This window comes from Chanodichthys erythropterus, chromosome 1 (genome assembly GCF_024489055.1).
Source record: "Chanodichthys erythropterus isolate Z2021 chromosome 1, ASM2448905v1, whole genome shotgun sequence".
Taxonomy (NCBI): Eukaryota; Metazoa; Chordata; class Actinopteri; order Cypriniformes; family Xenocyprididae; genus Chanodichthys; species Chanodichthys erythropterus.
The window spans coordinates 20504654-20527771 of NC_090221.1; the positions used below are offsets into that span (position 1 = coordinate 20504654).

General features: G+C 37.3%; 1 protein-coding gene across 1 annotated transcript in view; it reads right to left on the reverse strand.

Moving 5' to 3' along the window:
* The window catches only part of unc5a (unc-5 netrin receptor A), a 238326-nt gene extending 215516 nt beyond the window's left edge, over window positions 1-22810 (reverse strand). Inside the window, exon 1 of the mRNA XM_067381855.1 lies at window positions 22720-22810. Within this exon, the coding sequence (XP_067237956.1) occupies window positions 22720-22810 (91 nt within the window). The remainder of the gene's footprint in view (window positions 1-22719) is intronic.
* Window positions 22811-23118: the final 308 nt, after the last annotated feature.

Sequence of the window (23118 nt, forward strand, 5' to 3'; positions counted from 1 at the left end):
CTTGGCTGCACCTGCATGTCTGCACTTAGAGACATTCAGCTTGTGAGTAAACTGCCACTGAAAATTAGAGGTTGAGCCGATTTTCTATCCGTATCTCTCTCGTCCACTCTCTTTGTCCCCGTTGCGTCTCCATGTCTGAGGCCACACCTTTGTGTGCGAGCACAAACAAAGGCGGATGGTCTAATAGAGTGGATCTTTTTGATTTCGCCCCTGTAAATCCGCCCTTTGTTCCACCCAACACTATTAGGAAATGCCATTAGTGCTGTGCCAGACAGTGATGGGTACTGACAGCCAGCGACTTCTCTGGTCAAGAGAGCAGCCTGCAGCCATAAGTGTGTCACCAGCCTTCTCACATGTCACTGCCTCTGACTTTGGCTTGCAGGGATCACCTTTGTTCTAGCTCCTTCAAACAGGACAGCTAATTGTGTGACCAAGAGTAGAGGACAGAAGACGGGTGAATGAGGGAGGGGTGGTGGTCCAGACGAACCATAGTTTGCTTAATGTTAGCTTCACTTGTTAAACACACTGAGGGAATTCGGGCGAAATTAGAGACATGCACCCTTTCTCTGTATTGACAGGATTTGTTTATTTATTTCTGTACACAGCCTTTGTTGGGAAAATTAATGCCATGTGAAAGGAACACATAGGCAATTTTGTCTAGTGGCTGGCTAATATGATAAGATGGCTTCTACAAGGCCTGGTAAGAGGTGATAGCAAAGATTCAGCATATATCACACACCTCCGAGTTGATTAATGTTTTGTCAAATAACACCTTTTCATGGAGTGATCTGCAAGAATGAAAAATTCTAGGGTGGAGAAAAAATGGCACATCTCAGCATTTGAGGAATATCGCACCATAGACATGTTTTAGCTGCTCTTTAGGGGGAAAGACTCACATTGACTCTTGCTTTCCTGAGATCTGGAGGGAAAGGTGGGAGGAAATGGACTGGAATATGACTGTTTTTGTTCAACCAGGCAGCCAGGCATGACATGTGAATGGCAGACCAATGCTATACTATTCTTTTGCTGTCTTAAGAGGTTCTCTCAATATCAAGCGATCACAAGTCTTGACTGATTGTGCCTCTGCCAAAAAACGGTTGTCTTTATGGTAGAGGATTAGCAGTCTCCAGGAACATTATCATTTGATTACATGGAGAATATTACATTGCTGAACATAAAAATCACTGCTTAACATAATAATAATAATAAAAGAAAGGTATAATTAAATGATTTCTTATAATAATACACATTAAAGCAGAACATTGGTTTTAATTAGATTGTGTTTGAAGATCTTCAACTCTGTGACAAGTTACCTGCAGATCTGTCACAGTATGAGCAGGCCCAGATGCAATCTGCAGATGTTTTTTTAGGGAAAAATCTGAATTCTGCAAAATGGATTTCAACATTGTAAAATGTGTTAAATGGAGCAAAGAGTACTCTTATTGGTATCTGAGATCAAAATCAAAATCACCAAAATAATTAAAGCTGCTGTAGGGAGTTTTTAGAAAACGTTGACTTAGCCTGAAAATTTGAACAAGCACAACTCACAGGTCACTCCCCCTTGCTCTATGCTGCGCTACAGCCCTCCCTCCACAGCTCCTCCCTATCACAACGGAGCCTGCCGTGAATGCGCAGGCTAGTAAGGCGGATAAACAGTTATGGCACATTCAACAGTTGCTTTGCACAGTGCGTGACATTTTATCTGTATGTTATGCGGCTAGAGTTTTGACACCGAGTCAATGGGCTCCGACGAGGAATTCACACCCACAGCGACTTCGAGGAGTCAACGGACGGGCAGGCCTGTTTTGAAATTATCTTAGTTGTGTAGTTCTTAAAAAATGAAACAAATCAAGCAGGGATACTTACTTGTCAAGCAGAAATGTGGCTAACTCTGCATCGGTTTTTAATCCTTTCAGGACACGTAGCTCCCTCCACCTCGAAAAAGCCGCTCCGATATTTACCCTCATTTTATTTCGGGCTCTTTCTTTCTTTCTTTTTGGCTTTTTTCTGTTTACCGGTCTTTATTTTATGAGCAGGAGCCACTCGAGGAATTGGCAGTTTGGATTGTTTTTCCGCCATAAGCAAAGCTGCAGCACACCGGTAAATCTTGAATTTGAATGCCTGTAGGCGCTGGTGCTGTGCATGAGAGGAGTGTGATCAGCGCACACGCGAGCTTGATTGACACTGCTAAGACACTCCTCCTGGCTCTGATTGGTTGGTTCTTACCGGGAGCGGTGTATTTCTGCAAATGGCAATAGGAGCACTGGGAGGAGCCAGAGGAGCTTGATTTTTTCACAGATTATCTGTCTCATATTCTACTGTCAGGACATAATGACAGGTTTAACAAATATTTAAAAAATAAATTTTTACAAAAGTTACCTACTGCATCTTTAAAGGGGCTATGTAAGAATTTATGTATCAATCACTTTTTTATTGCCAAAGTGTGAACAGCTTGTAATGAAACTTAAAAAAAAAAAAAACAACACCTTCTCTGACTTTTAGTTTTCTATTAAAGCATGTAGACTGATTTTTATGTGAAGGACTTGAGTCGTTTTTGCCAGGAAAATCTAAAGGACATTTATGCACGCTCCCGAGAACCTCTCTTCTGATAAAACCAATGCTTATACAATGTTCAGGATCATGCCAAAAAAGCCATTCTGTACTGTAATGCCAATATGTCAGGCAAAGAAAATTGATTTTTTCTGACAAAGTCAGATCTATATAGTCTATATTATCAAATATACTTTATAATCAAACTATCATAAGTAATTTCAATTACCTCATCTGTCGACACAATGGCATTGATTTGAAGAGCTTGTGCAAACATATTCACATCGCTATATTCAGTAGAGACAACTGCATTTAAATCCACTAAATTATCAATACATGTATGTACGGAACATGACTCTCTCTCAAAACTCCGATGATTGACAGCTTGGAAACCATAGCAACGTTCTTGCACCTTGTGTCTTTGTGGTGTGTTATTGTCACCAAAGTAATATTACAGCGACAAAATATTTTCAGCAATTTGAACCAAAGCAGAGTGTTTTTGTTATGCTTGTAAAGGTTGCTTCACAGAGCGCGCTCTCATGGTGTTGCCATGTTCACTTATTTCAAGAGTTTTTGAGCTTGTTGTTTAAGCTTGACGTATTCAGCAATCGAGTTTAAAGAGTTATTAAAATGAGCAGACATGAGTTGCAATATTTTGGTCTTATTTTCAGCATAAAGCATTTGCTTTCATTTCAGTTTATCATTTTCTAGAAGGATCTGGCAACACTCAGTGCTCATGCGGATTTCCCTGTGATTCACTGCACATACAGAAGAGAGACAAATCTCTGATGCAACTAGTTGTTCAGTTTGGTTCCGTACACACTGCATAGAATTACTTTAAACATGGTTGTCGCTACCTGTATTTTTTGGGAGTTAATTCGGTTGTAAAATACAGTTGCCACTCCCATATTTTACTGAACTGTGTGTGTACAGAATGTGATTAAGCACTAGAAGGTGAACTGACAACCGTATTTAGCTGCAGTGTGTACGTGGCCTTAGATGCTTAACTGCTGTTTTCAAATTATTTTTTGTGTTTATTTGGTTATTGAGAGGAAAGCACACAGGACACTGGACAACATTGGTATGTTCCTTAAAAATACATAGCTGCAATATATCGCTTCTAAGCAAAGAACAGAAAGAACTTCGCCTTGAGCTGAGTATATCGGGGCCTTGAATCACATTCAGTCTCTCGTATGGTACGTGTGCACAAAAAATTGCCGGCTGCAGTTCATTTAAAAGCCAGCGTTGTCGCCAATAACAAGGGTTTCTGTATTCTACATATAGCCCCTTTAATAAATGTTTAGAATAACGGCCATTCCAATTTTTCCCGGAACTTCCTGTGGAGTTCTGATTCCGATACAGTTCTGATTCAGTGTAGGCCTGATAATGAGGTACAGAAATACCACAAACACAAAAGTAGACATCGTACAATTACATTCCTTGAAATACCATAGAAAAAAATAAATAAATTAAAAAATTTAAAATCACACAGTAACAAAGTACACAATCAACAACAGTATTATCATCCAATATCATCCCTGAACCATGGCAAGTACAACTGAGAAATGACATCTAATCTTAAAATCAATTCCAATACTAGTTCAACAACCCTTTGAAATTTAAAGGTGATAAAGAGGATTTTTTCGTCGACTGAGAAACCAAAGACTGTTACTGAGGTTTTGAAATGAGCGCATGCGTAAGAACAACCCCCCTCCTTTCGAGGGAACGCCTCCCAAAACTCGTGCAGGAGTACTGGAACACGAGTGTTTACCACCGGCATTCGCTGTATCGTGTTAGTGGATTCATTATGTCGGACTCACTGCAGGTAACTCATAATCTGCAGTTGTTACTCCTGTCTCCGGACAAAAACATTGCATGCGGCGCCTGTGGAGTGTGGAAAGTTACTGGAGCGCGCAGCCGCGCTCGTCTCTCACAAGGAACGTAATGGCAGTGATTGATAAGCCAGAGGGCCAATCGTTTATGTGATGACCACGTAAATGATTGGCTGATGTTTTTAGGGCCCTACCTCATTCACAGATGATGTATATTAATATTATTACTTTCAGTGCACCTAATAAATAGTCTTTTATCAGTTAGTAAAGACAGTTTCAAGTAATATTGCAAAAATGTATAAAACAAAACATCCTCTTTAGCACCTTTAATGACTAGTTCAGTATTTTAATATCTAGATAAAATTACCAGGCTGGAGATAACAGGATTGAAAACAATCAGAGGTTTATAATCAATGCCATATAACACATTTAAAGAGTTGGCTCTTAAATCTTACACACTGTGTTGGCGAAATCTTATTTTGTAGCCAAAATCTTAATGACTACTGATCTTGTGGGGTGGGGGTACTACATGCCACATTTTCCTCTAAGTGATGCTGTATACCTTTCATAAAATCACTGATATGATGTTTTATAAGCAACTGCTTTCATTAAAAACAAAGAAAAAAAAAATAGTCATCAATGTCAGCACAGAGTGGTTCAAGGAAAGAAAGATAAAGCAAACTATCCAGCGTCTCTCTCCCGCTATGAGACACTGTCTCATCTAATGCGTGAGGACAGCTAATGTATGGCATTGATTAAATTAATTGAATCTGAAAGGTAAGATGTGCTTGTTAGACTTAGACTGAAGCTTGTAGGTAAGAGAGAGGCCTATGGGGAATCGTAAATCATTTATAAAAATGACAGGGTTTGTGTTTCATTCCTGCTTGTTTCAGAGTTCAATTTTTAATTCCTTATCCTTTAAACCCAGAACAAATCTCTCACGTTTGGTTGAGACAAATCCTTTACTACTTTCAAGGAAATCCAAGTAGGAGAGTTGTTGAGGGTACAGAGTGGCCCATGAAAATGACAAAAAGAAAAAAAATAGAGGAAGAAAATAAGCAGAATTAATCAAGAATGTAATTTATCTTTGCTGGCAGTGTGGCGTTCAGCCGAACAACAACAAAACTCCTGAAGCAATTCTGAATCAGTCATACCACAACTTTAATTTAGATTTTCCACATAAATAGAAACTGTTGCTCTTTTAATTCTAATGAGGCAAAACCCCGTAACGATGGCATTATACGTCTATAAATGTTATAAGAAGAGCCTACTGGGTAAAAATCCAGTCTTAAATCCTATGAACAAACTAAGAAAATATGACTTGAACAACATTAAGTTAGAGGGTTATGGTTACAACAGTTACAGATACTAATGAAAAATGATATTATATTGTTTAAAGAAAATTCACATTTTTAATCAATTTTGAAAACAGTTGTGCCGCTTAATATTTTTGTGGTAAGTGTGATACACTTTTTCAGTATTCTTTGACAAATAGAAAGATCAACAGAACAACATTTATTTGAAATGGTAAAGACATTTATAATATAACAAATGTTTTGTCACTTTTGATCAATTTAATCCATTATAGCTGAATAAAAGTATTCATTTCTTAAAAAAAATATCTTATTGACAGTAAACATTTGAATGGTAGTGTAATATAAAGAAATATTTTAAAATATAGTAAATTATAAATAAAAGCCAGCCAGTGAGTTTGGGCTGGGAAAACTGCAATCCTGCAAAATAAAAAATACAAATATAAAACTTATGACAACAATGGTATCATACATTTAGCTTCTTTGGCTGGAATTACAACAACAAAAATTCATCTATGTATTTCTCTATACAAAGAAAAGTGATTGGCTATTTTAACTTTATTCCTACAGCTGCCACACTGAGTGCCAAGATTTCTAGTACGAGTCAACCATCTCCTCCTCAAACTGTCTCTAATGTAGTGTATGTTGAAAAGGCTCAACTAAATAAAAAGTAGCCAAGTCTGCTTTTGAAACGGTTACACTTAAACCACATTAAAAACCTTGACACAATCTCTGAATAAGGCTGAATAAAGGCTTTTCACCATATGTCTATGTCAGCCAAACAGCTATAATAGAGTACATTTGTGAAGCACCAGTGAATCTCAAAGCTCTTTGTACACTGGGTTAATTCATGAACGAGAGGCTGAGATTGTTATCACCTGAGCTATACATAACCTGATTTGGCATCAAAACACCTCCTATCCAGAGTGTTTGCCTATTTGGAGAAACGCAAGTGTCTACATTTAACAGTGTGAGATTTATTGTAATGATTCAGTGGGGTGAAGCCGCATGCTTTCGGCTGGGTAATTAGGTGGCCTGAGCATTGAGACAGACAGTGCCAGGACACCTTTACTCTTCCCAGCATGGTGAAGTCTTGAGTAACCACAGTGAGTCAGGAAATGAAGAAAGGAGATGACTCATAGAGCTCTCAATGAAGACACTTCTTCGCAGAAAGCAGGACAGAAATGTTTCTTACACCAAGAGCTGTGAACGTCTGGGCTGAAATTTGAATTGTTTTTAAAATAGCAGCAAACCACAATCTACAGGCAGGGAGGCTGCCTACTTGGGTCATGGAAGACTCCACAGATAATTTTAGACAGAGAAAAAGAGACATGTAAAGAAAAACATCCTGACATTATATTTATAGATAATTTCAATGTAGTGCACTTACTGGAAGCCTTGCATGCATGCTGACAGTGGTACGAATAAATGATTAAATTAAACATTAAGTTGTAAATAGTGAGGAATATTGTTCTAAACCTATATGCTATTTTTCTTTTCCATGGAACACAATATGATTCTTTAAAATGTAACTATTGTTTTGGCCTCAGGGATTACTTAGCGGTTCATAGTAATCACATCTGTCGAACTTCCTTAGCGCAAAAGTCATATGGACTACTGTTTTGGTACTCTATGTTCCACCTTGTCTGAAGTCATACAACAAATGTGTTCATTTCAGTTATTCACTGAACTCTTCGCCACAGTTCTCCATTCAGGCTATTTTGAATAAATACATTTCAGTCTGTTCCTGACATGCACAAAGACAAAAAAATAAAAATAAATAAATAAATTAATTAAAATCCCATAACTGCCATAATTTTACTGTTAACAATAACTCATGAAGCATGAAGCATAGTGCCAGAAACTGTGGTTACCATGGCAAACTCATGGTAGAATTTCCAGAAAAGTAATTTCTGCCAAGACTTTTAAAAGTTACATGTTAATACTAAAGTTTAGACAGAGTGAGGTCACAGAAGTCGGCGACTTTTTATCAAGCTTTGGCAGAATGCAAGATTTTGAGTTGAATAAAAAATTATTTTCTTGACAAAAAAGTGAAGACAGAAGTACTGCATTACACCTAAGTCATATTAACCACTTTTAAAGTGCTTTTATGGTGTTTTGTTTACTTCAAAATTCCCTTTTTGCATTTCACACACATACACACAAAATACAAGCAGGGCTTTAAAAAAGAAAACAAAATTAATCTGCTCATTCAGAGCAGAATAAAGTATTTTAACATTTCTGTTCTGTGTTCCTTCTGTAACATTATAGTTCCGAAAATGGTTTGATTAGAAAAAATACTGGTTAATATTTTTTTAATATTCTATACTTTATACCAAACATTGAAATTAACTTTAAACTAAGAGCTTGTGACTAAACCTCATAGCTCAAGTGGATTCCCAAAAAAGGCTTGTTTACACTTGGTTACGTCATGCATTTTTACTGATCAGATTGCTATCAAAATGATTCCATTTACACTTGGCCACATAAATGTGTCTCTGCAAAAAAATACGATCTTCAATTCCCACGCTATATGCAAATTTAATGGAGTTCACGTCACCGAAAGCAACAAATATGAGCTGCATTTTATTGACCATCACCTAATTTCAAAATCAACGACAGCAATAGGAGAGAGTGCAGCAAAGCACTGGTAAGATCATTTAGTGTCATTACTTTTAATGAAGATGATTGTGTTTTTATTGTCTGTGACTTACTATCAGTTTCATTTGTGGCAGTTTGCGCGTCGGCTTGCTGAAGAGATATTCAGCTGCTCATCTGCGGCAATGCACGCTGCATAGTGCCTTCATATCTGGCAATAACATGTTATTTAACCTATAACATACTCTCATACACTTATTTTCTTGAATTTTTGGGAGGAGTAAAATTTACATATGTGGTTTCAACAACTAGATGCATTTAGACGTGTTCAGTTTTGACTGGAATGCGATTTAAATCCATCTCTAATGCATTTCAGAGGGCATTTACACCTTGTCTTTTCACGATTGGATAGCTATACAATCAGAGAAAATGCTTGAAGTGACCAGGTGTAAACAGGCCCAAACTGTCTGCAAACCTCGTACAGCAGCTCCACCTGCGTCAATCGTGAATGAAATCCTGCACACGTTTTGGAGAACATCTCTGCTTGTTTGCAGTGCAAGGGTAAAAAAAAAAAAAAAAAAAATGATACTTTGTAGTAGTACAGTGTTTCCTGAACTGGAGCTTGTTGCTTTTTTTCTTAATTAATTTTTTATTTATGAATTTATGAATTATACAGACTGCAAGCGTTTAAAAATGAAAATAATGACGGCTCTCTTCTTCGTGAATACAGTAAGAAACGATGGTAACTTTAACCACGTTTAACAGTACATTAGCAACATGCTAACAAAACATTTAGAAAGACAATTTACAAATATCACTAAATATATCATGTTATCATGGATCATGTCAGTTATTATTGCTCCATCTGCCATTTTTCGCTATTGTCCTTGCTTGCTTACCTAGTCTGATGATTCAGCTGTGCACAGATCCAGATGTTAATACTGGCTGCCCTTGTCTAATGCCTTGAACATGGACTGGTATATGCAAATATTGGGGGCGTACATATTAATGATTCCGACTGTTAAGTAACAGTCGGTGTTATGTTGAGATTCGCCTGTGCCTCTGAAGTCTTTTAAACAAATGAGATTTATATAAGAAGGAGGAAACAATGTAGTTTGAGACTCCATGCATGTCATTTCCATGCACTGAACTCTTGTTATTCAACTATGCCAAGGTAAATTCAATTTTCAATTCTATGGCACCTTTAAACAGAACGATAACATAACATTAACATTAACCGGTTAATTGCAATTTTACATAAGCGTTTCTGTTCAGAATGATTAATCTTGATTTCGTTTTTGTTTATGTTCCTGTTAAAATGTTGTTCATTTACATTTTTGTTTTTGTTCCTTGAACCGGTTCAGAGCCCTGCATACAAGTTTGGAACAACAGTTTTAATAACTAAAGATTGACCCTGCTGAGGTTAGTTGTAAATAGTTCACAGACCTAAAAAAAAAAAAAAAAAAAAAAAAAAGGGGGAAAAAAGTTGAATAAATTCAATGAATTGTCTTTCGTAAACCGTCTGGCAACTTCTTAGAACATCTTGTGTATAGACCATGACTGATGCTGAAAGGAAGGGTTAACTACAACTTCTAAGGACAGCATCTGTGGAACACTGTCAATTACCGCAGCAATAATTTCAATGTAATGCACTTACTGGAAGCCCTGCATGCAAGCTGACAGCGGCACGAATAAATGATTAAAATAAACATCAAGTTGTAAATAACCAAGAATATTCCTTTAAGGCTTTGAAGTTATTAAACAGCAAAAATCCATTTACATTGGCAAACTACCTCACTTTCTCCAGTATGCATAAATCATTATTAACACTCCATTTCTGCACTGCACTTAAATATTATAATTTAAAATGTGCTAAAGATGTATGACAATCACTTGAAGAACAAGATGGCATGTTGTCCTCTAAGGACAGGATGTGACATAATGAAAAATTTGGCACTGTAGAGCCTTTTATTGCAGTGATATCATATCCAAGGGTTACAAACATCTCACATAAAACTTAAGAGGTTCACTTCCGCAGTGAGAGCAGAAATTAAAGGGATAGTTCAATGTGAAAATGTGATGTTTATCTGCTTACCCCCAGGGCATCCAAGATGTAGGTGACTTTGTTTCATCAGTAGAACACTAATGATGATTTTTTACTCCAACCGCTCTGTCAGTCAAATAATGGGTGTCAATGGTAACACAATTTATAAGAGTCAAAAAACATGCACAGACAAATTCAAATTAAACCCTGCGGCTCATGACTGCACATTGATGTCCTAAGACACGAAACAATCGGTTTGTGCGATTTTTTACCTCTAAAACACCACTATGTCCAACTGCGTTCAGCACTCGGTTAGTGAGGTCTGATCGTGCTCTGACAAGGGCAGTGATGTCTTGCGATTATACTTCAATGAGTGCTAGACATCACTTCCGTTGTCAGAGCGCGATCAGACCTCACTAAGCGAGTGCTGAACGCAGTTGGACATAGTGGTGTTTTAGAGGTAAAAAATGATATGAATAATGTTCGGTTTCTCGCACAAACCGATCGTTTCGTGTCTCAGGACATCAATGTGCCGTCACGAGCCGCAGGGTTTCATTTGGATTTGTCTATGCATATTTTTTGACTCTTATGAATTGTTACCATTGACACCCATTATACCACTGACAGACGGCAGCGGTTGGAGTTAAAAAAAATCATCATTTGTGTTCTACTGAAGAAACAAAGTAACCTACATCTTGGATGCACTGGGGGTAAGTAGATAAACACCAAATTTAAATTTTTGGGTGAACTATCCCTTTAACAGAAGGCCTTGTTAATTTATATGAACCAGCTCTCCTTCTGCCCTGAGAGACTCTTGCTGAACATGTAGTATCTCAGCAGGCCATTTCTGAAAATGTGTGTGATTTACACTGAAAATCAATTTGATTTGTTTGGCTTTACTTAGAAAAAGCCAAAAGAGGTAGTAGCACTCAAATTGCATTTAACCAGTCTCAAGAGTTGAATTTGTAAGAATATCTCACCATTTATCTTAACAGGTTTTCAAATCAAACAATGTTGCTTGTATCATCTCAGTGCTAAAAGACACCACAAACGTCCTTCACTACAGCTCATTCAACATGCATGAGTACAAAAAGCTAACCTGTGTTCATCCTTTTTTTGTAAATGAACCAAAAAACATGTTTATGGTTGAAATAATACAAAGTCCTTTAAGACCGCCACACACATTTACAGTAAACACATGGACTGACTGTCTCCATATGCCATTTCACAGAGGCACGAACAGTCAGGTCTCTAAAGAACGACTGTGACTAATGAGCCCCCTGGGTTACTATAAACAAAGAGAAAGCGACGAGAGGACCACCTTTAAAGGTCTTTGAAACATACTGAAATCCTGTGCTTTCAATGATTAAAAAGCATAGGCTTATATGAAAAAGAAAATTACACATTTACAGTATTCATTCAAATCCATAGACTGTGCAAAGTCCCAGAATGAGCAGTTCTGTCATGATTAATATACAATCATGAAGTATTAAATCTATTTCAACGGCTCCACTGCTCCTAATGTCCTTGCCAAGAAATGCTGCTTCTGTGTCTCTCCAAATCTGAAATCTCATCCGCTATGACCAAATTTCACACACAAGCCGAGCTTAACGCAAGGGCTGGCATCATATTATTCTCTGTTAAAGTAAAGGGAAGAAAATTAAATGTTTTACCCACACACTTTTCACAAGCTAGAGGCTGCTAATAAAAATGGTTGCCAAAGAAAGTAGTAAACATGCTACTTTTGCCAACCCTGAGTTTTCCAAATGAATATACTTACTGTCATTAAGAATGCTGGTGTGATGCTGACATCTACCCTCACAAAAAAAATATTATGGTAGCTTCTGGCAAAATACCAGTTACTACTGTTATTGTTCTATAGATAAATCATAATAAAATCAAAGCTGTTTTTTTTTTTTTTTTTTTGGACTACTGTATCATGCATAAAATGTACAAGATATCAGTAATATGCGTGTCCTAAGAAGTCACATTTATTTCTGTCACAGCCTTAAGACATGTTCACACCAACAATGATAATTAAAAGATAACTATAACGATAACTATATCAACGTCCAAACCAGCATACAATATCGTGTCTGCCGCTTTAAATGCTCGATTGATTCTGATTGGCTGTCAGTGATTTTATTGTTCATCAGCTGGAAAAAATTGTTCTGAAAGGGATTCCAAAAACATTGTTTATCTGTGCTGTTATCGTTATAGCTGTTATATCGTTATAGCTCTGCTATTCTTAAAGCTGCAGTCCATAACTTTTTTTGGTTAAAAATTATCCTAAATAAATTGTACATAACCAGTACATAACCAGCCAGTGTTCAAAACTATCTCCTTACCTTAGCCCGATTCAAAACAGTAAGCTTGTAATAACTATGCATATAGATTGCAGCTGGTAGCAGATCATTTATAGCCTTTTCTCACAGCAGCTGAAATTATTAATCTTATTTTGATGGTGGATTGTAATCCAGAAAGGTCCAAATGACAATCATCCGTAACAACTGGAGATTCAGCCGTGGTCAAAAAGCAAAAGAAATTGAAAACTGGCTACAGAAATTGAAATCTACAGGTAACGATAATAAACACTAAATACACAGTCGCGCAATGCTTATGTTTTTAACATTAACAATTTGAGAACAAATTATAACAATAATAATTTGCACGGTTTGATGCGATATGAGCTAAGCGATCATTAGATTTATTGGCAGTGTGATTTATTGTAGGCCTAATGCTTTTTCCCTCACTTGGTCAGAACAAAAGTGTCAGACATGTTACTTGTTCAGATGACATTTTCCAGTGAAAATTCCGAACATTTTCTGGCACATTTATAAAAAGCTACTTAAAGGGTTAGTTGACCACAAAATATGAATGGGCAAACTAACCCTTTAAATGTCCTTATTTAACTAAGGCCTAATCCTGGCTTAATGAAATTGGTCTATAAATACAGAAATACAAAACTATTAAAACTAAATTATAAATTAGCATTCAGTTTACACTTCAAATAACATTTGTGACTGAATCTGCCTTCGGATATACTGATGTTTTGTTTCTGTAATAAACAATATTTTAACTTTGTCTTAATGTTTTTGTTTGTTTTACATTATGAAAACTGTTTTGACAATGTCTAGCAGAAGGGGAAACAACAAAGAGCTTTGAGACTATTAGTTTTGGCTATTGCTTGTTGATTCTGGCAAACAGCTGAGAGCTGACAGGAAACAATGTGGCACCAATTGTCATGACAACGGCAAATTTTTAATTTTATGCGACACTGCATTTTTACACAGTATCTGGAGCTGGCACAACTGTAAGAAGCGTTTACATTCTTTTTTTTTTATTTATCTGTTTATTGATGACAGTCAGTGGTAGTTAATACCAAATTTCCATAATTTTACTGCAAACAATAAATGTAGTAATGGTAGATACAGTACTGTGGTTACCATGGCAAACTTAGGGTAGAGCCTCCAGAAAGGTCATATTTAAAGAATTTTATCATTTTAACACCACAAAATGTCAATACTAAAATATAGAGTGGGGTTACAGAAGTCAGCAAAGTGTAAAAATCAAATATTCAGATTTAAATATCTTTCTTGTCTCTGAAAAGGGTGAGCAGATGTTTTGAGTTCCCTTGATAAGTGAAGGCTGAGCTACGGCCAGTGTTGACTCAGTTGAATTGCCAGCCTGAGGCACAGCACAACCGCATGGAATATGAACATAATGAGAAAAGGTCAATAGGTCGTCTTCTCTGTCAACATCATCACTTCAAGAGGACACGTTTTGGCCGCCTCTGAGCCAACCCGCCCTCAAATATCCTTGCCATTAGAGAGTTTGTACCACCTCCAGCCTGCCTAAGGTACTTTGTATTGACTTGAGACAGGCTTATACAATCACACGCTAATGCTAAAATACACATGCCAACATAATGTAGTTTATATTAAGTTACATATATTCCACATGGAAATCTTTCATACACAAAGAAATGAACTACATTTTTTTTCTTAAGAAAATGTCAGAAAATGCCACGGCGTGCTGCAATGCAGTTCCTAAGGCATTCTGAGTGTTTTTGAAGACTGTTGCTATGCAGTTGCTCGAGTAGTTGATCACTTGCCCAAGTCTAAAGACCCCACCCTCTTTATGATATTCTATGGAGGAGGTTATAACCATTACAACAGCTCTATCACAAGTAATTTCATTACTTTACTGTCGATTTAAGTCAAATATAAATTAGCAAATTCATAACTAGAGCCGCATGATTCTGGATAAATAAAGAATCACAACTTCTGAACAGATTCTGAATAGACAACTAAACAAAATAACATGTAATTTACTCTGACAAATGTTAATTGATGCAAATGTTTAATGAATCGGAATTAATTATTTAAAAAAAAAAATCAATTTGAATGAATGATTCAATGACTCAAATACTTCACTTGCTTCATTACTGGATGAATCAGCGTTTACGTACAAATCTCTTGAATGAATGATTCAATTAAAAATAAAAATTAACAGCAACTTGTCACCACCTAGTGGTGTAATGTAATCAATACAATCAAAAGTTGAAACGCCACGTTACTTTCAAAAGGTGATTTACTCTATTGTGATCGCTTCCGTAGACATCAGTGTTTATATCCGAATTATAAACCTTTATCCATTTCATCGGGAACAACATGAATATTTGTAACAGAAATAATGATAGCTGTTACATAAATGGCAACTGCTCTCTCTGGGTCAGCAGCAGCGCCAAAGCAGATTTAAATGTTCTGGTGTTATTTTGTCAAAGGTTTAATAGACACAGGCGAATCGTTGTCATCTAGGAATGAGATTGTGTGGGTGTTTGAATCGAGATTGCGATCTTTCAACGATTAATCGTGCAGCTCTATCCATAACCCTGAGCAATAGCAATAGAGATTAAGAGTTTAAACATTCTTGTATGATCAGCCTCCTCTCCTTCCAAATGCAATAATCAAAGTTCACAAAGAAACCTCAATCACCTCCAATATCAATTCCACATAGTGACCAAAAATCTTTGCTTTAATACCCAGAGGTCTAATACATTGAATCCCTGAAAAACATGTTTGCCTTCATGATTATAAGCAAGCAGGTTTTGAATTGAGGTTAGCCAAGAACGCCAAAGACAATTTTGCACTTCAAACTCACAGAACAAGAGGGTCAACAGAGTACATTAAGCTCCACAAAACTCATCCAGATCAGCCGTATGTGAAAGAGACAGGCTGAACTCGAGAGTTTCATTAGCCTTGAAGTGGGCAAAATATCAATATGATGTTGTCATTCCTTTTGATGCTGGACCAGTTATGGAGTTCAAAAGAAAGCTCCGCCCTTACTTGTATTATGGGCTGGCGGAGTGTTCAATCTACATCATGGTAGTAGTCAAGACAACGCTCCCTTGTGGAAGCCCTTTGGAAATCTCGTGTGCTGCTGCTGCTGCACGGCGCATACAAATAACAAAGCTCTGGAAGCAACTTGGACAAACTTAAAGGCTACAAAAGGACCCAAAGGACTTGCATAAAAGGCAGGGATTGAGCACCTCCGTGTTTAACTCTACTCGGTCGTTGATTGATGGCCAATTAAACAGTTAGAGAGTTATTGATCACAGGAGAATGAAGAGCATCCCCAAACAACCTTAAATATGCTGGGTGATGAACCACAGATGGGCTGAGAGCAAGCGGAGTGCCACAGCAAATTTTTCATGTTTATGCTTGCCGTTGCCACAGAACAAACCCTATGGAGTAATAATAGTTGGGGGAAAAAAATTACCTGCTTTTGTTGCATTACTATTGTGGCATGAGGCAAATGGTTGAGTCTATTGCGTATTCAAGCAGATGGTTCATCATTAAAGCAGACAGATCTTACTTAGATCTTGCAGTCTGCGAGTCCAACCAAAAGCACCTTGGGAAATGCACTCTTATCTCTTCGGGGAGGGGCATTCACCCAAGGCTTTCATAGACTCTAGTGCCCGCAATGTGCTGAGAAGCAATGTCTGCACATTAAATGCATCTGCTCTCAAGGTCAACAGTACTCCAGCTTTCTCTGGCCACTGACAGCACCTTAGGGAAGAACACGATTAGTCTCCCTGGTGACAGCGCTGATCTTTGGTTCCTCCTGCTGACCGCATCCTTTCTGAAGGGCGTCGCCACGCTTGCAGGAAGAACCAGGTGCTGGAGTCCAGGATTGGACCAAAGGGGTCTATAATCCCTGGAGAAAGCATCTGTTAGCATTTACATTTATTTCAAAGGACCCTTTTCACATTTCTGGGTTTCTCAGAAGTGGAAGTCATCATAGATGAGAAAACTTCTATAGTGGTAAATGGAAACACCAAAAAAATTGTTCCCATTTGCTCCAACAGCAAAAGAAAACATCCACAATAGTGTTTCTATGCCATTTCTAAATAATAGAGACATCGATTACGTTGTTTAGAAGAGAGAAAGATCAGCTGTTGTATTAGGGTGCTTTCACACTAGCACTTTTTGTTGCACATCTGGGTTCTTTTGATGCCGTTTTCAAAACTCAGGTGCAAAAAAGGTGGTCTGGGGTAGGTCTCATGTGAACTCCGGTACGGTTCACTGCTAATATGAACGCAATCTTACTAAATCGCAGAAGAGAACCATTATCGATGACGTATGATTCGATAAAACGTTTACTTTCTTGACAAGCGTGACTGAAGCACTGCAAGCAGGGAGAACATATATAATTTCGGCTGGCCTTCAGCAGAAATGGACTCCTACATTCTTTAGAGCATTTGCAGTAAATTAGTAGCAAATAGATGCAAGTTATGTGCTGACACCAAAGATTTAAAAAACAAAATATAAAAATGTTGGTTATCAAGAAACAAGCTGCTGTTTTGATAATGCAAACGCACCTCGGTTTGGACCAAAACAATAGATTGTGAACACAATTCAGCGAGGGCAGGGAGAGTGGGAGCAATCAAACTCGGGTTCGGACCAGGCAATCGAACCATGTGTGAAAGCATCCTTAGATACACTCGTGCAGCAGCGTTAACTACTTTTCTGTAATTTAATGCAAAGGTAATATAACAAAGTATTTTGTTAAAAATGTGTATTATTCTATATTATTTTATAAAAAAAAAAAAAAAAAAAAAAATCAACTAGATTCACAATGTTAAAAACTGTGGAAATGCAACTCGGTTTTGGAAAAGGGTCTATGGTGGCTGCATTTGTTTTGAAATCTTTGCTATCCTGCCCTGTGATGAAAGACAACACACAGGGGAAAAAAATCCATTTCACACCTTTCAAAAATAAATACAGCACTAAACATCTACTATAATGAAATATTAGCAATATACTTGCCAATTGCTTGCCAAAAAAATATTGTCATAATAAATTGTCATAATAGTTGGATACTTTTAAATGGCTGTCTATGGAAAAAAGATGCATTTTGTGCTTAAGTGAAGCGAAAGGGCATATTCTGATGCAAGATCCAAGATCTGATGCAGTCTGATGGGAGACTTCCCCCACCCCAAAGGTTCGTGTCACACTTTCTCATGTTCTCTGCCTCGCCTTTCCTTCTCCATTTGCATTTGACACTTACGGAGAAGACATATATAGCACCGCGAGATAAGAAAAGACCACATTTGTCATCAAATGGAGCATGCTCTTGGATTATGGAAAGCCAGCTGCTGTTGACTTACACTGTTTGCTTTTTCCTCATCTCTGTTACACCATTTCATGCCTCTCCATTCATCAAATTCAAATACGGCTATACATATATAATATACAGTATATATGAAAAAACTGTGTGAGCGGTTAGAAATATACCCTCCATTTAAAAAAACAAAAAACAAAAACATGTTAAGATTGTTGTGAAATTGCAATATGGCCTGTGTTGAGTGAAACGAAACAACCAAAACAGATTTAATTATGTTCTGCTTCGGAGCGCTTGCCGCGACTCCAAAATAACACTGCTCTCAGACATTAATCCGTTCAAATCTTCCATTTTTCTCTGAAATTCTGTATTGCTTGATTCTTTTGGTTCTTGTACATCATGAAAAGTCATTGGTAAGAATCAAGAGCCCGCCATAACAGCAGAGTCCTCTCTTTGCATGCATCATTTGACTTTATAGAGTAGAATGGCAAAAATATTTTTCCTCATTTCTCTTTCCTTTTTAGACATGCACATCACCATAAAAACACAGTCCAAATACCGTATATAGTGAAAATCAGGTATGGTTTAGTTCAAGTCCTAAATAACATTCAACTTTAAATATTAAAGTTGAAATAACTTCAACTTAACAACAAAAAGACGAAAATGCTAGCTTCATCCTAATTGCAATAATCCAAATGCAACAATAAAGTCATGTCTCTGGGGTCTGAGGGGCCTTTGAGAAGCTTCTTACAAGAAAGCTTCTGAGCAGGGCCGGACTTGGACAAAATTTCAGGCCGGGAAATCTTACACTCATCCAGGCAATCCCTTACACCCACAACAAATTTAGAAATCATGGACAACCCTATTTTTTCTAAGGCCATCACAAAAAAAAAAAGGTCTAAATCCTTAAGCTGGGGCTGTGGTTCTCTCTTGAACTGCACTTTCAATTCCATTTTCCCCATCTCTCTGTCTCCCCATTGTGTGTAGTCACTTCGTCACCAGTTCTACTGTTATGAGGTCTCCACCTTGTTGCAAAATAACCATCTCATTGCAATTTGTTTGTTCATAAACTCAATTTATTTCAGTTAAATTCTAAATACATTAAAAAAACTAATTAAAAGTACATTCTAATCTCAAAATGACATAAATACCCTATATTAAACAAAACTATAGGCTATTTCATTCAAATATATTTAAAAAAAAAAAATCCAAATAATGAACATCACCCATATATTTGTGTTTTTCTCTGCTCTAGCTCCCTCCCCACCTATACTTTAAACCGATGTGAATATCTGTCTGCAAAATTAGTAATGTAACTTTACAATAGATAATAATTATGTCCTTATACATACAGTATTTGACTGACATTTGCTAATGCTTAGCGGAGTGCACCTGAGTCGAATCGTAACGGATTCTTGATTTATCACCAAATGCCGAATTAGGAAATGATCACATTAATATATTGGGCAGGCAATCATATAAAATAATAATAATAATAATAATAATAATAAAATAAAAATAAAAAACAGGGCAGCGGGCCAAATCAATTGTTAAACCACTGGGAATTCTCTCGGTGCGCCCAATGACCAGTTCAAGCCTGCTTTTGAGTTTCACTGCACCCCAGAACCCAACCCTTTCAGTGAACAACCAAGCACACTCACAGGAGTGCCAAAAATCTCTGAAACAAGCCCACCACAAAATCCAACCACAAAAATCCTCTGCCTCTTTCTCACACAAACAGAAAGAACAGCAAACCCATTATACATCTCCTTTTCCAAAGAGCTGGGAACAAACAACAAACCATACTTTACTGTGTTGATTGCATGACTGGTTCCTGTACTTTCAGAGAGTGCACTGAATTTGATAAAGCTCAAGTATGTTCTGCCAATGATGTTTTAAGTATAATTTAACCACAACGGACAGCTTTCTTGGATTGCAGGTCTGTTCTGATAAGACCACTGACAGCAGGTGAAAAAAAGCAATGCAAAACGCAGATAAGAAAATGCAATAAACCACATAATCGTGCTTAGTTAGAATAGCAAAATTAATTTAAAATATTTCAAATGGAGAAAGTGTTTCCATATTTTTGTTGTTGACGTCAAAAGCTGTGCGTCCAATACATTTTTTCCCACATTAATAACTTTGCATATTAATATGACAGTATGCATTTCATGATAATTAAAAAAAAAAAAGAATTTATATTTTTGTTTACTTTCATACAATAAATATTTTTTGTACTGTATTAGATCAACATAAAATGTTGAAACAAAACCAACAGAGACACTAACACAAGCATAAAACATGCACACACAAACACACACACCACAAACATAATGTGCTGATTCCTTTTGTCTACGGACTGATGAAAACCTTCCTGTCGGCTCAACGGTAGCTGATCTCCCTGAAGGCAGCATTGTTCAGGGAAGAGCTCTGTTCTGTCTCTTGTGTTCTCTCTGATGAAGACTGACAGGGCGACCTTTATTTTTGACCGGATTATGTTTCAGGGGAAAGACAAGTTGGCTTTTTTTTTCTTTCTTTTTTTTTTTTAAATAGGAAAATGCACCGTCAGCATGTTTCTCTCTGACGAGAGCACCTTGTGTGATCTTCTGATGATCTTTGGACTAACAGTGTCTGCGAGCACACATGCTTCCATTATTTCCCCTCCATCCAATTTACATTTCCTCATTTACAAGTCTGGAGAATGAGAAAGTTCTTCTCTGATGTTTTTTCACTCGAAAGCGAAGCTGGATAAGTGTCCTTGACAAATTAAGCAGAGCATGCAAAGATGGTGGGAATTTAGGGCATTTTTCATGACGCCCTGCAATCTGCTGGAAAAAAAATAATAAAAATTGCTTAATTTGAAGGGCTGTTTAAAAAGCCTCATAAATGTCACCGTATTTCTTGTCTTTCGTAATATGATTCCCTAAGGTACAATTGTTTACCTTGTCTTAATAAATGCAAAATCCTTCTCTAATTAATGCACAAGAAAATACCTTATTAATTCAGTTTGCTAGAGCTTCCTAAAGCAAGACTGATAATGACACAACTTTTAACAAGTTAGCCCTCTGTCCATAGCAGAGAGAGGGCAAATCAATGTTAGCCAAGTGTGAAATTTTGACGGTGCTCTGAGGATACTCATCAGCGGTCCCCAGCTGGGCTCTGTGGTGATGATTACTCTAAGACCTCCAGAAGCGCAACCCAACTTTTCCCACAGTCATATTTCCCACAGCCAAGACCTTCCTTACTTCTCGTACTCTCTTGACAATGCAATACAGACCTCGGCAAGCCCAAACTGGTCCATGCAAACGCATAGTGGACGACTAGGTCAGTGTTTCCCAACCTTTTTTGTTTTATGGTCCTCCACAGCCGTAAGACTCATATCAAATGCTGCCCAAATGCTGAGTTATTTCAACTGATAATATGCAGGATAAATGTATTATTATTATTATTAAATTGTTTATTAAAATATTGTGTACAAGCAAGTCTATAAACATCCTTGAATTTCTGTTTTACAGGTTTAGCAAAGAAAAAAAATCCAAGTCCCCCTGGTCTACACACACCCCTGGTTGGGAAACACTGCACTAGATGACTGTGATTCTGTAACTGTAATTATGTCCAGGCATAGACAACAGGTTAACATGTTATTTGATGTTATTATAATACGCAACAGCATTTGTTTCATTCCTTTTTCAGTATGAATGTGCACAAAAACAATGACAACACAGTAAACAAAGGTTTGCAATAAATTTCACCCATTAAAAAAGACGTAATGAATGAATCTGCATATCCACACTGATTTTTTTGTGTAAAAACACATGTTGGCATTTTAGAAATGCTCCAGTCTTCATTTTTGTTGTGGGAGTAATAATGAAGAGTGATTATTTGAGTAACCTGACAATGTGATTTTGCTGGCTTTGCAAATAAATAGTTTTACGTGTTTATTTGTGTATATGTATTTATTCTAAAAATATCAATTTAGAATATTTAATAATTATTAAAGAATTAAACAAAGTAAATCTGTTGGCTATAAAGGGTAGCTGACCAAGACAAATGCAAGATGTGTGATGGGAGGAGAGCACGATTATTTGTGCACGTTCTTTTCCACTGAGCTGACCACGACTGCATGTTTTACCTCATTTTATATATCTGAACACAACAAATATGCCCTGCACCGTTCAATGATCGTCGGAGCTCACTGCACTTCGTAAAGGTGTCAGAAACACTGCCAATGCAGCAAGAACGGATGCTGGCGACTCGGCGCGTGGAAATGTGCGCGTGTCGAGAGCTTCATTCAAGCTGACGCTCACAGAAATGTAACGCGCAAAACAGGGTCTAATATTCAACGATATTTATTTGTTTAAAGTCTGTGGTTTACATTTCTGGTCATTTTCAATTAAACAAACCCTTTGTTTTACATATTTGTATTCGTTAGAACGGCAGTGTCTCGCTCGCGCCGTGAGTCTCGTGCTCGCAGAAACATGTCAATCAAACTTACTGCACGTTCAAGTTCTTGAATATGTTCTTCACGTCTGTTTCCTGCTAACTCTGGTAATTAAAAGTAGCAAAAATATAGCAATTTGGGTCAAAATACATATTTCGCATACAAATGAACACCGTGGAATATTATATTGTGTTATTATTCGTGAAACCACATCACAAAGGGAGCCCGCTGCTGTGTGTAAAAGCAATTACGCCCTACTTACATGGCTCTATCAGTCGAAACTGAAAGATACGTTTAAACATTAATTAAACTCACCAATGAAGGTAAATCCGGACGAAAACAAGCAGATCCATGTGAGTACAAGCCCGGATCTCCAGCGGACAAAGGGACCCAGGTGTAACGGCATCTTTATCACCTTCTCGTTCAAGTTTAATTCAGTAATATCAACTCAGTGAGCTGCGAGGAGTATCTGCTTTATGGCTGGGTTTAGTGTTTTTGTAATATTACACCGATAAGCGCATTTATAAGTCCTTTTTCAACACGTATCCTCTTCCTGTACCTTGGCCATCAGTGCGTCTTCGTTGCTCAGAGACAGCAGCGCATCACAGGTGTGGTAAATAAAGACGCCACTCTAATTTCTTCAGCTCACTCACCCACATACACACTCCAGACGTGTGAAGAGAGAGAGAGAGAGAGCAAACGTCCTCGCTCTTA